This window comes from Erpetoichthys calabaricus, chromosome 10 (assembly GCF_900747795.2).
Source record: "Erpetoichthys calabaricus chromosome 10, fErpCal1.3, whole genome shotgun sequence".
NCBI lineage: Eukaryota > Metazoa > Chordata > Cladistia > Polypteriformes > Polypteridae > Erpetoichthys > Erpetoichthys calabaricus.
Genome location: NC_041403.2, coordinates 5,570,411 through 5,583,330, shown reverse-complemented (window position 1 = coordinate 5,583,330; position 12,920 = coordinate 5,570,411). Strand labels below are relative to the sequence as shown.

The following is a 12,920-nucleotide window of genomic DNA, read 5'->3' as shown; positions in this document are numbered from 1 at the left end:
CAATTTTATAAAAAATGGGATCAGACTAAGAAAAAAAAATCCAATATTTAAAGACTAAATTTTGACCTTAGATAAAATACCCATTTGCTTTTCTTGTTAGCTTTTTGTTGAACAGTCTGTATTAAAATTGATTAAAGCATGAGAATTAAAATCTTCTGCGGTGGGCTGGCACCCTGCCCGGAGTTTTGTTTCCTGCCTTGCGCCCTGTGGTGGGCTGGGATTGGCTCTAGGAGACCCCCGTGACCTGCAGTTAGGATATAGCGGGTTGGATAATGGATGGCTGGATAGATGGATGGAATTCAAATCTTTTAAAAACAACTAAATATTTCAATTAAGGTCAAAATTGAAATGCGTTTATGTATTGAATGAGTATAAATTGTGAAATTGCAACGGAAAATGTAGAACATATGGAGGGTGCCGAGCAAATGCGCTCTCTCGCCGCTATAAATGTAACGTTCTTTCTTAGCCAAATATGTGTGTAAAGATTGCTGGTGAGATATTAAACATAACCAGTAGTCAATGTGCATGCTGCCAATCGAATACAGTAGTGAATATATTTGAAAATCTGTTTCTGAAGGAGTCAGTGCCTCACGAACCTCCCCGCATGTCACTGCTTCAATACTGGCAGCAGAAATCGTTAACATACAGTCTACTGGTGCCCCTCATAGTGCCAAGGACCTCGTCTGTGTACCTCGATTACACGCGCTCGTCAAGCAGATATTTTCACTGTGTGGCTATCTGTGCAATGGTTGACGTTGCAGCATGAACAAATCTCTCGAAATGCGTGCTTGTTTAAAGTTTAACAGCAACGTGCTTGCACAGACTGGTTTCTTGGCTTGAAACATTTGATCTTTCTGACTGTACTCATTAGGCCACTTAATCTGTCTGCTCATTGATAGTTGAGCTGTGTTTAACGGCATTATGATCTGTGAGTGTATTTTGTTAACTGAAACATAACTTGCAGTGAAATACGTGTAGGCCAGCATTTGTGGTCTTGCAACAGAAAAAAAAAAACTAAAATTGTACTAATATTATATAAAAAGGCCAGAACTAAATAAAATAAGGGGCAGCACGGTGGCATAGTGGGTAGCGCTGCTGCCTTGCAGTTAGGAGAACCCGGGTTTGCTTCCCGGGTCCTCCCTGCATGGAGTTTGTATGTTCTCCCCGTGTCTGCGTGAGTTTCCTCCCACAGTCCAAAGACATGCAGGTTAGGTGCATTGGCGATACTAAATTGTCCCTAGTGTTCTTGGTGTGTGTGCGCCCTGCAGTGGGCTAGCGCCCTGCTCGGGGTTTGTTTCCTGCCTTGTGCCCTGTGTTGGCCTGGGATTTGCTCCAGCAGACCCCCGTGACCCTGTAGTTAGGATATAGCGGGTTGGATAATGGATGGATGGATAAATAAAATAAAAACTAAAATTTTAAACACAGAGCTAAATAAAAATAAAAATTGTTCACTCCACTGAAAACTAGAACGAAATAAAAATGAATTTTATAAAATAAAATTTAATATCGGAACTGAAATATCACTGCTGTCAGGTTAGTTTGTTGTTTCGTGGTACTAGATGTGATTCTTGAACGTGAACACACGTCCGGGGACAACTCTCTATACCCTTTGCAGTGAATAGTGGCAAAACCAACCAGTGACAAGGCTCCACACACAGGATTTCGTCCTTAAAAACGTGATCCCAATTTTCTTCAGTCCGTACACTTTAAAAGGTCAGGGTTGCAGAATCCCATTTCTAATCATTCATTAGAAAAATAAAAAATATGGAAGAGAAAAGGAACTGACCGGAAGACATGACACTGAGAGAAAACAAAAAAGCTAAGGTAAGCAAATACATCTGTTGATGTTCCTGGAATCATTGGGTGGTGTTTCGAGTCTTTCGTCATCATACACCCTTCTTCAGGTGACCCAGTTGAGGCTGCTTAGACCTCAGCTTGTGTCCAGATGTCTAGTTGCCTACATTGCCCCATGATTCTCTTTTGAGCCACAGCCATATTTCCAATAACTCTTCTCCCCTTCAATGCTCAATGTCTTGGACGCTCTGGCCAAAGATCATGCTACAAAGTCTCTGCAACCGAATTCTATTGGGTGGCACCTTTCCCTCCATCCATCCTCTCCGCGCTCGCTAACTTGGCCGTCAAACTTGATGAGTTTCCTTTCAGAGGCTTTAATCAAGTGATTTTCCCAGGGAAGATAACTTGTTTGATGGTGTGAATGCTAGGTGGCACTATTGCCCCTTTAAATCCAACAGACAGACACTCAGGACACCAGGTAAAAGCACTAAGAAGATATTTAACAATTCTCTTCTTCTTATAGTGTCCTCTAAGCACCACAGCCACAATAAACAATCAAGTAACACAATAATAATCACAATATTCTTTCTCTCCATATCTCCTCCACACCTCCCAGCAAGGTTCGTCCACCTCCACCCAAGTCTGGCTCGCCTGCTGGGTTCTCAGCAGTCCTTTAAATATGATCTGACCTAGAAGTGCTTCTTCTCTTCCATCCACGTGACTTCTTAGCACTTCCGAGTCAGACAGAGAAATCAAGTTTTCTTCATCCAGGAAGTACTTCTGTATTTCCGTCCTCATGACTCACTAGTACTTCTGGGCTATGAGGGCAGTATGACTCTCCAGTTCCTTCCACAGCACCCTCTGGCGGCACCCAACAGGGCTGAGATACCGAACTCCAAGTTCCAGGATGCCCTGTGGGAATCTGGGGCACTGCTACTATCCAAGGGAGCTGCCATCTAGCATCTTGGGGGAGGCAGTGTTCTAAAAAGGCTGCCTTCCCACATCCTTCCATATCAGGGGTGTCCCGGCCGTGTTGAGCTGCCAGCCATCTCTTGAAATGGATTCAGATGCTAGGAGGATGTCAGATCTCAAGGTGGCAACCATGATGTGCCACGAGACCTTGAGCTGCTTCTCCAGGTCTGCCAGAAGTTGCCAGTGGAGCCTAAGATCCAAGTAGATGTTTTTCTTGTGTGTCTAAATTGCTCTGACTTTGATAAAGGTGATCAGTTGTTTTGTTGGTCGGTACCGCTTGCTCCACTTGGTTCCTTCTTTGTTAGGTTTTGCCATCATCTTCAGGACTTGATCATGTTGTCCACAGTATCTTTCCAAGAGCTTTGGATCAACAACTTTGAATATACTCCAAGGTCCCATATTTCAAACACAATAGGCATGCTGCCATCTCTGCTTTGCCTCATATGTGGAGATTTCACATTCTGGGAAGCACATCATACACACCCTGGACGAGGAACTGGACCTGGTGGGACACGACTTTCCACATCTCAGCCCATGTCAGCTACCTCTCTAGTTTATTGCCCCATCTTGTCCAGTTGCCCTGTGGCCCCATTCTGCCGGACCTTTCTTCCTCCATTTCTGCTCTCAATTCCTGCTGGACCGACCCATACCTCTCCTTTCCTATGGTGAGGTGAAGCTGGGAAAGATTCCAGTTCAGCTCTGCCTCGAGTTGCAACTCCCAGTATCTTTCTCTGGTGCAGCCTAGTCTCTGCCTGCTAAAGCGCTTTCTTTGCTTGCTGCTTTGTTCAATCTTCAGCCACTCCTGGTTCATTTGACTCCCTGTACGGCAAAACTTCCTGGGTTCTCGTCACCTTGAATTCTTCTACTAAGGATCTGAATAGCAGTTGCAGAGCCAGCTTGTTGTTCTGGGCATAGAGTGCAATACTGCTGAAGCTGCTGGGCAGCCAAAGCCATCTCCTAAGGCACAGGTGTCGAACTCTGGTCCTCGAGGGCCGCAGTGGCTGCATGTTTTCATTCTAACCATCTTCTTCATTAGTGAGCCGTTTTTACTGCTAATTAACTTCTCTTGCTTTAGTTTTAATTAACTTGTCTCAGGCCCCTTAATTGTCTCTTTTTCCTTAATTAGTAGCCAAACAATAATGAGACAAACAAGCTATCATATGACCAGCTCACCTGTGCCCATCACACAATATCTGAAAATAAATAAAGGTGAAGGTCTCAGTAAGGTTGATCTCTCAGGTCACCAAAACCTTTTGACGGTGTTCTTAGAAAAAACAGAAAAATCAGCAAATTTGGAAATGTCTGCTGTGGCAGAATGAGAGCAGCAACAAGCCATTGAATTAAATAACGGGCTTAATTAACATCAAGAATCAGCTTCTCATTAAGAGACTGTTTGGAGTGAAATTGGTTGGAGTTTGAAATCCCAGTTTAGCTGGTCATCTGTTGCCTCATTTCACGTCTCATTTCTGTTTGGCTGCCATTTAATAAAGAAACAAATCAATTCAGAGGACTGAATCCTTAAAAACAGGGCTATTGAAATGAAGGGAAAAGGAGTTAATTAGCAGTGAAAACTACTCACTGATTAGGAAAAGGGTTAGAATGAAAACCTGTAGCCACTGCGGCCCTCCAGGCCCGGAGTTCGACACTCCTGTCCTAAAGTAAGCATTGACCTTCTTCTCCATGGCTTCCACTGAACAAAACTGTTCAGGACTTGAGTAGTGCAAGGTTACTGAAGTTAATCTTTTGTACATTGTAACAACCATAACAACAGAGAAGACAGACACACGTAAATCACTGCAGCTACTTGGCCCCACACGTTTGAGAAGTGCTTCTGTCTGCTGCCAGATCTTTCTGTCATTTTGAGAATTGCATCACTAAATGGCATCACAACAGCAAGTAAAGTTCAAATAAGCGTTGAGGTCTACAGGTATATGTCATGTTAAAATTCTGTGGCTATAATATGGCAGAGTATGTTTGTACTTCCAATTAGCAAATTATGTAAACTTCCTTTAGTTGTATGTATAGACGTGCAGTCAGAAGGTGGATGCCCTGCAGCCTCGCCCGTGGTTTGTCGGGCACGTTTACTGATTCGGATGTTTTGAGCACCGAATCTCCATCTCCTTAGTCTCTTTGCAATCGTCTCTTGTAATGACCGTCTGTGATATAGCACAGGGGTGGGCAAAGTCATTCCTGGAGGGCCGCAGTGGCTGTGGGTTTTTGTTCCAACCCAGTTGCTTAATTAGAAAACAATCCTTGCCAATAATTACATTTCATGGCTTGTTAGTGCTTTAACTCTGCTATGTCAAGTCATTCTCATATCCTAGATTTTTTTTTTCCATTCTAAGGATATCATCCAAATACTTTGAAGTGTAAAACGGAGGGGTAATTCTCAGTCCTTCACTTTTTTCTCTTCTCTTTCCTTCCAAGTATTTAATTAAACCAAATAGTGCACGATAAATACACACAGGTGTAACGGGTAACAAGCAACATGGATAACTGCTGGTTTCTTTTGTCATTTGCATCTTATTGTTAATAAGGAGCAATTAAAAACCAAGAATGCAGCTGTTTAAGACTTAAATAAGCAATAAGGGTTCAAAATCTTAATGAGGGAGATAACTAAAATGAAGCAGAAGTGTTTCTAGAGCAATAAGTGCTTCTTATTAAGCAATTGGGTTGGAACAAAAACCTGCAGCCACTGTGGCCCTCCAGGTCCGCGGCTCTAAATGGATGTCCAGTTTTAAATAAATAATAGATAGGAGTGGCTTTATATAATAGAGACATAGAGATAGATGGGGGGCCTGGTAGCATGGTGGAAGCATTTCCCGGGCACGATTCAGGCGCGGGTGTTTTTGCACTGAAATGCACATGTGAGGGATCGCCCGTGTCCGTAATTAATGGCGGGAGTTGCTAATTGCCACACCTGTGCCATGCCCCCATCATAAAAAGGAGACGCACGAGCGCGGAGGGCAGAAAAAAAAAATGAAAGGAAAAAGAGGACAAAAGAATGGAGGATAAAGAGAGAAGAGAAAGACGGAAGGAGAAAAGAGCCAGTGCGGGAGTGAGCGAGCAGGAAGCGCAGGGTCGGGAGTGTGAAGGCAGTCAGCCGGGAGGAGAGCCCCTGGATAAAGAGTGTTTGGCCGACACTCGGGCAGCAGAAAGAAGAGGTCGCTCCAGCTAAGCAGTTCACAGGAGCTGCAGTGACCAGAAGTGTGGACAACTCGCCGCGGGAGTCGTGGAAGCTTGGGAGGGAGAGCCCCAGTGTGTGAGCACCCTGGTCACCGGGGAACCTGAGTCTCTGTCCGGCGAAGGAGCTGTACGTTAGCAGGTGATGGAAAGCAACCGGACCAGGAGAAGTTCAGCTGTAGCAGCAGGTAGGGCAAATCCCCTCACCTGCTGCAAAGCCCATCGGGATAAGCAGGGGAGCCACCAGTTAGTCGAAGAAGGCAATAGGTGTTTAAATAGGGTGTTGATTTTAACCTCATTTTAAAGATTATGTATTGATTTTTAACCTCCATTTATTGCACCTGCTTTTATGGATTATTTATTTACAAGGGGGCTCTGCTCGCTCGCCTACCCCCGGCGTTGGGTATCCTGAAATACATTAGTCAAGCTCGTTCGTTTTGGAGCCGTGCCCACTTTGCACGGCCAGTCATTTCAGACGCGCGTTATAGGCGCCTGCGTTCATTGATTTTATCCAGGCGGGCTCATGTTTGTATATCCGTTAGTCGAGGTTGTTCGTTTTGAACCCGTGCCTGCTTTGCTTCCGCAGTTTCAGACGTGCGTTGTAGGCGCCTGCGTTCATTGATCTTATCCAGGTGGGCTCGTGTTTGTATCGTTGAGCTGTATTGTGTTTGAATTTGGTGTAAAGCGTTCAGCGGTTTGTACAATCCCAAGCAGCACATTATTCCTAACTTCACTCCACAGTAGTGCCACTCACAATATGGTGGTGACGCCTGCGCCTTTTGTACTATCTTTGTGGACCTGTGGGGCCTCCGTAGCCTCTCACATTTGACTCTGGGGTGCAGCGCAGAATCCTCTTTTCTGTGTGGTTGTGTCGTTAGTGGTAGCTATGGGCACGTTGTTGCTTCATTTCTCATTCACGTTAGTTGAGCTCTTTCGTTCTTGGGCCGTGACTCCTTCGTTCGCGGTGGATACGACTTCGCTTGCGGTTTATGGAACGCGCGCCTGCGCAGTACGTCTCATGGTCCCATCGCCATGTCCCTGCGTCCATATCCGGTGTATTCTCGGTTAGTAATATGGATGAATCCCTGAAGCACTGCACTTTGGACACTGTTTTGGTTTTGTTTTTAATAATAGCACTGAACACCTTTTCCACCATTCCCTTGCTCAGTGTGATTTGTCCTCATTGCACAGCTCATCCGGTTACATTACAGACGGTGTTGGGTTCACGAGACTCTCCCAAAACAAGACGAGAGAGCATGGAGCAGGACCTTCACCCTCGCACTGTCCTTTTCACTTCCATTTGATGAGATGGGACACACTGTTTACTTTGCATATTTTGCTGTTCATATTTTCACAAATGTCAATTCTTTCAACCTTACATCCGACACTATCGTCATATCTATGAACAACTTCAACATATCAATTACTTTTACAACAACTCCGGTTGACATCTTTGAATACCAATGTATAATCTCATTTTACAGAAAGGCTTTTTTCCCTTACAACCGGCTATGTTTATATTTAACACCTGCCGTGTGTTCATGATATACATTTATATATTTAATTGGGGTCTTTTTAGGATAGCTGTGGATGGTTTATCATAATCAGAAGCTTGCGGACCGGGTTAACAAGAGCACCATTTCTCTTTTCAGTTCAAAATCACCGCCCCTACTTTGAGCTCTGCCTTCATAAGGTGTTGGATTGGTTTAGAAATGTGATGCTCAGTGAGCCGACAAATTGTTCCCACCATGTCTTACCTATGCCTGTGTCAAGATGTTCTTATTATACATCTGGCTCTACAAGACTAATTAATTTGCGACTCTACACTGCTTCTAGGGTTGTCATGAAATTGGAGTTCCTAAGCACAAAATGTCCTTAACTCTTTCAGGGCGGGTGTCGACTTTTCTAGAAATTCAGGGGCAGAGGATTTTAATCTACTGTAAACAGCGACAAAATTCGCCGTTACGTTTTAGTTCAACTCTCTTTGCTCGAAGGAAAGTTTTCTTCATTTGATTTGACTTCGATTGCCTCTGCGTGTGTGAGTAGCAAGGAGCAAACAGCTCCTAAAGTAGCATCGACGTCTTGCGAGAGACCAAAGCGAATGCGCAAAGCAAAGTACTCAGTAAATGACGTTTAGCGCTTTATCACTGAATCGGACTCTGAATTGTCGGACTCCAATTTTGACTCTGGTGATGGAGATCGAAAACGAAAGTGAGGTACTAGCATCAGCTGATTGTGATGTTCAACACTTTTTTGTAGCTGATGCGCCGATGGCAACGTTCGCCTGGAAGGAGAGCCACATACGATGACAAGATACAAATCAGATTGCCTCTCACAAAGACAGCCAGGTATCCAGCCCACCACGCATTCCTGCTGGTCGTCGAGTCCCAACAGCAACAAACCCACGTGCAGCCAATACCACCAACGATGGCGAACAGGCACCGACAGCAACCACAGCATACAGCGACCGATGTGTTATGTCGATCTTGGTGTGAAGCCATTGCTTTGTGTGGAAAAAATATTCAGCCCTCAAAGAGTTAAAGTGCCAACTTGGGTGGTTTCAAACCAAAGCCAGTCACAAAAGGGCAAACTCGGGATCTTAATAAATACAACATTTATGTTGAACAAAAATGATCTGTGAGGAAACTAAGCTCCAGAAAGCACAAAGGCCAAAGGAGTTGACAGAAACAATAAAACAATCCAAAGCAAAGAAGTCATAAAAACACAAATTCATAAAGTGAAGTCAAAAGCAGAGCATAAGGTCAAAAACAACAGAAAATTCAGAAGAAATCAGAGTAATGACAAGGGAAAGTCGCCAATTCCTGCGCATTCAATGAACCGCAAGGGACTGCTTGTTTTCTCTGCCTTTTATTGAGCTGACGGCATCACCTTGACAGCAATGGGCAGGTGTCTCTGACTCTTGGGGAGCCCCCCACACAAGACACAAGAAACATAACATGTGATACACAGACACGTAGAAACTACGTGGTACACCGAACATAACTTTTTAAAAAAAAAAAAAAAAAGTAATAATTTGTGACGCACTGTACAAGCTCCACCCATTCCGGTCGGGACGCCATTAAAGGCAGTGGCCCCAGAAGGTGGCATTTCTTTAGTGATCAGGGACCTCCTGTATAAAGCCGTGCGTAGAATTCACACTACAACATGGCATACGGACAAAAGCGAAAATGTGTGTATGCACAAAGAAATCCAGATGCATAAATCTGTGCATATACCAACTTCCATGTTCTTCCGCTACATATATCCCAGTCTGCGTGAAAAGTAAGCTTGTGCACGCGCCTGACGCCACTCCGACTCCTCCCAGAATTACACCTCTTTGAATATGAAAATCAATATTAATAGGCCATTATGTTTTGCGTTCTGTGAAAAGACAATGGCAAAAGCACGCGGGGGAAAAGAAGAATTTCAGTGAATAACAGGTAGAGGCAATGAAAAACGTACTATGTGTTGGTTTAAGCAATGATATCAACAACAAAAGGAAGTTGATCGAGCAACAGAGTGGTGGAGAAACTTGAAAGTTCAAGTTCAGAAATGTCGTAAAGTGCCCAAAATAAATAAGAAGTGGTCAGATATCAAAGTCGCCATGAAAAGGTGAGTCGTAACCCACCTTCTGAGTGTCATATGGAAGCGTATTAAGGTACAGAGAAAAGAAAAACAAAATATGGCCACAGTTGGGGAAAAAAATGTCTAAAATGTCAACTTTAATCTCAAAATTTCCACTTTAATCACATAGTTTATTTTGTCATTAAAGTAGAACATCATAAATTTCATCTTAAAATCATTTAATTTACTAGTGTCTCAGATCTCATTGTACCTAAAGTAGCACATTTAATGCTTCGTATTCTATGTGTTCTTCTATGTGCTCTATGTGTGTGAATCACTACGTGCTTCTTAAACGGGCTTTCTCTTCCTCTGACAGGACACAGAATCCATTCCATTCATGATATTACAGCTCTCTGAACAATTTTAAATACTAAGATGTATACTTGATATCATTTTCATGATGTTAGGAATTCAAGCATGTATTAAGCATGGGGACACAGTGGTGCCCTGTCCAGAGATTGCTGCTGCCTCCCACAAGATGCTTGCTGCGCCGTGCACAACCTTCAATGAAATAATTTATTGCAGCAGTACTGTCTTTCTCAAACATATTAACCTCCAATTCCTGTCCTTCCTTTTCTTTCTCCAAGTAACCAATTGCCACACAAATCATCTCTGTAATAAATGCCAAGCTATCTGTAAGCTTAGAACGCCTGTTCTTCAAGACTTTTATGGAACATTGAAATGTCTTCGTAGTACATGTTTAATTATTCCATCCATCTATCCATCCAGGGTCATGCCGATCCCAGTAAGCATACAGCGTGAGGCAGGAACAATCCCTGAATGGGGCGCCATCATGTCGCTAGCACTGCGCCACTGTGTCCTCACATGTTTAATTATTAACAATATACATTATTTTAATGAAGTTTAAAACTTATCTGTATAATGTAATAAACATGCTTTATTGCATTTCATTTTTAAAATATCAAGAGCTCCAAGAAGATAGTGCTTCGAAATCAAAATCAACTTAGAAGCCATTTGTCATCATATGTAAATACATGCTTTATAAAGTGGGTCAGGTTGTGCGATATTATAACTGTAGTGCAAGTTTAGAGTACGGTGATTGTACTTCTAAGTAGAAACAGTTCTACCAGGAACAGCTGAAGGACTGATTGAGTGCGTTTAGAGCTCTTAGGATGAAACTGTTTCTGAAGTGTAAGGTCCCTACAGGAAAGGCTCTGAAGCGTTTGCAGTACTGTATAGAAGGAGTTCAAATAAACTGTGTGCATGGCTGAGACAGCGTGTGCTTGATGCTCTCTCCCGATAATCCGATGAGCTGCTGTAGAGCTTTGATTCCACACTCAGATACAGTGGATTAAATACTCAGTGGTGCACTGACAGTGACAACGCTAAAGCAGCTATAGTATTTGGAATAGTTTGCACAATTCTGTGGTTATAGGTTGATTACAATCATCCATCCATCCATCCATCCTCTTCCGTTTATCCGAGGTCGGGTCACGGGGGCAGCAGCTTGAGCAGAGATGCCCAGACTTCCCTCTCCCCGGCCACTTCTTCTAGCTCTTCCGGGAGAATCCCGAGGCATTCCCAGGCCAGCCGGGAGACATAGTCCCTCCAGCGTGTTCTGGGTCTTCCCCGGGGCCTCCTCCCGGTTGGACGTGCCCAGAACACTTCACCAGGGAGGTGTCCAGGAGGCATCCTGATCAGGTGCCCGAGCCACCTCATCTGACTCCTCTCGATGCGGAGGAGCAGCGGCTCTACTCCGAGCCCTTCCCGGATGACTGAGCTTCTCACCCTATCTTTAAGGGAAAGCCCAGACACCCTGCGGAGAAAACTCATTTCAGCCGCTTGTATTCGCGATCTCGTTCTTTTGGTCACTACCCATAGCTCATGACCATAGGTGAGGGTAGGAACATAGATCGACTGGTAAATTGAGAGCTTTGCCTTACGGCTCAGCTCCTTTTTCACCACGACGGACCGTTGCAGAGCCCTCATTACTGCAGATGCCGCACTAATCTGTCTGTCAACCCTCCCGTTCCATTCTTCCCTCACTCGTGAACAAGACCCCGAGATACTTGAACTCATCCACTTGAGGCCCTTTGTTTTCTTTTGTTATAAATAAATAGGGATTACTCGGTAGGTACCTCAATGATTCTGGTAGTTCCAAACTGGTTCCATCACTTTCACTTTCTGTCCCAATAAACAGTGAAGTAACATCTCACATCGACAGTTTCAATCTCCATTCTATCTGAAAAATATCACCACCCTCTCTGAATTTCATGATATAAAAACAATTACCTGTAGCCTTTATATAGAAGCTTTTAATGTGAATATCCATCTAAACAACAGTTTCACATCAAAATCAGTGATTGTAATAGACTGTTTTTTATATTATATAGCGCCTTTTCATGGGCCCCTCATCCCAAAGAGCAGCTCTGTATAATTTATTTTATTCTTCTGGCACTGGCAGAATGCCCAGTGTCTTCCATTTGTGGGTCTTTATTTATTTACAATCAATCACCTAAGGGTCCTGCAGTAATTGTAGCATATAGTGCATTTCACTAAAAAACCATTTACTAGTCTTTATCTTTTACAGCTTGCACAAAAGTATGGCAACGTCTTCAGTCTGCGCCTGGGAAGATCTCGCATTGTGGTTGTCAATGGCTATAAGATGGCCAAGGAGGCGTTAGTCAACCAGGCAGATGCTATCCTAGGGCGATCTGAAGACCCTGTATTTAAAAGAATCAACAAATTATACGGTAAATTCTTTAAATATCCGTGAATGACTTGAGTCAGTTCTGGACTGGAGTGGTCTCTGTGGGATATTCTCTAGGGGATCAGCCAAATTTCCTCTTAGGTCCTTAGTTCAGAATGATGCGGTCAGGTTAATTAGCGACTGTACTATGTTTTTGGCTGTGTGTTGGTGTGGCTGTGTTGTAGTATGCAGTAGAATGTAGTATGTAGAATGGCGCCACCTATAGGGCTAAGATTATGGCTTAGCTTCTCAATAATCAAACATTCAATAAACTGGATTTGGACAAGGAACAGTGGAATGAGGAACGGGGTTGTGTTGGCTTTTTAGGAAACAGCCACAAGCCCTCTAGTGGTGAAGGTACTGACTGCAATCCCCCTTCTGTGCAAGCTGGAATGAGTCAAAAAACATAAAATAAAAAAAAAAAATATATATATATATACACACTGTATACTGTCAAATTCAAGCGATATTTCAAAAAGGTTTGGGGCAGCCACCCCGTATACTTGAGAATTGGCTGTAAAACGGGAAAGATTTGAGCAATAGGTCTTTACAGACATTAGCCCAAAACAGAACTGTGGTGACAGACAAAATATGGCGGTTTTAAAGCTGGACAGGGGAAATTATGTCATCTGGGCAG

General features: G+C 43.5%; 1 protein-coding gene across 1 annotated transcript in view; it reads left to right on the top strand.

The window, feature by feature from the left end:
• LOC114658742 (cytochrome P450 2J6-like) overlaps positions 1-12,920 on the top strand; it is a 40,950-nt gene that overhangs the window by 8,980 nt on the left and 19,050 nt on the right. Inside the window, exon 2 of the mRNA XM_028810789.2 lies at positions 12,125-12,287. Within this exon, the coding sequence (XP_028666622.1) occupies positions 12,125-12,287 (163 nt within the window). The remainder of the gene's footprint in view (positions 1-12,124; positions 12,288-12,920) is intronic.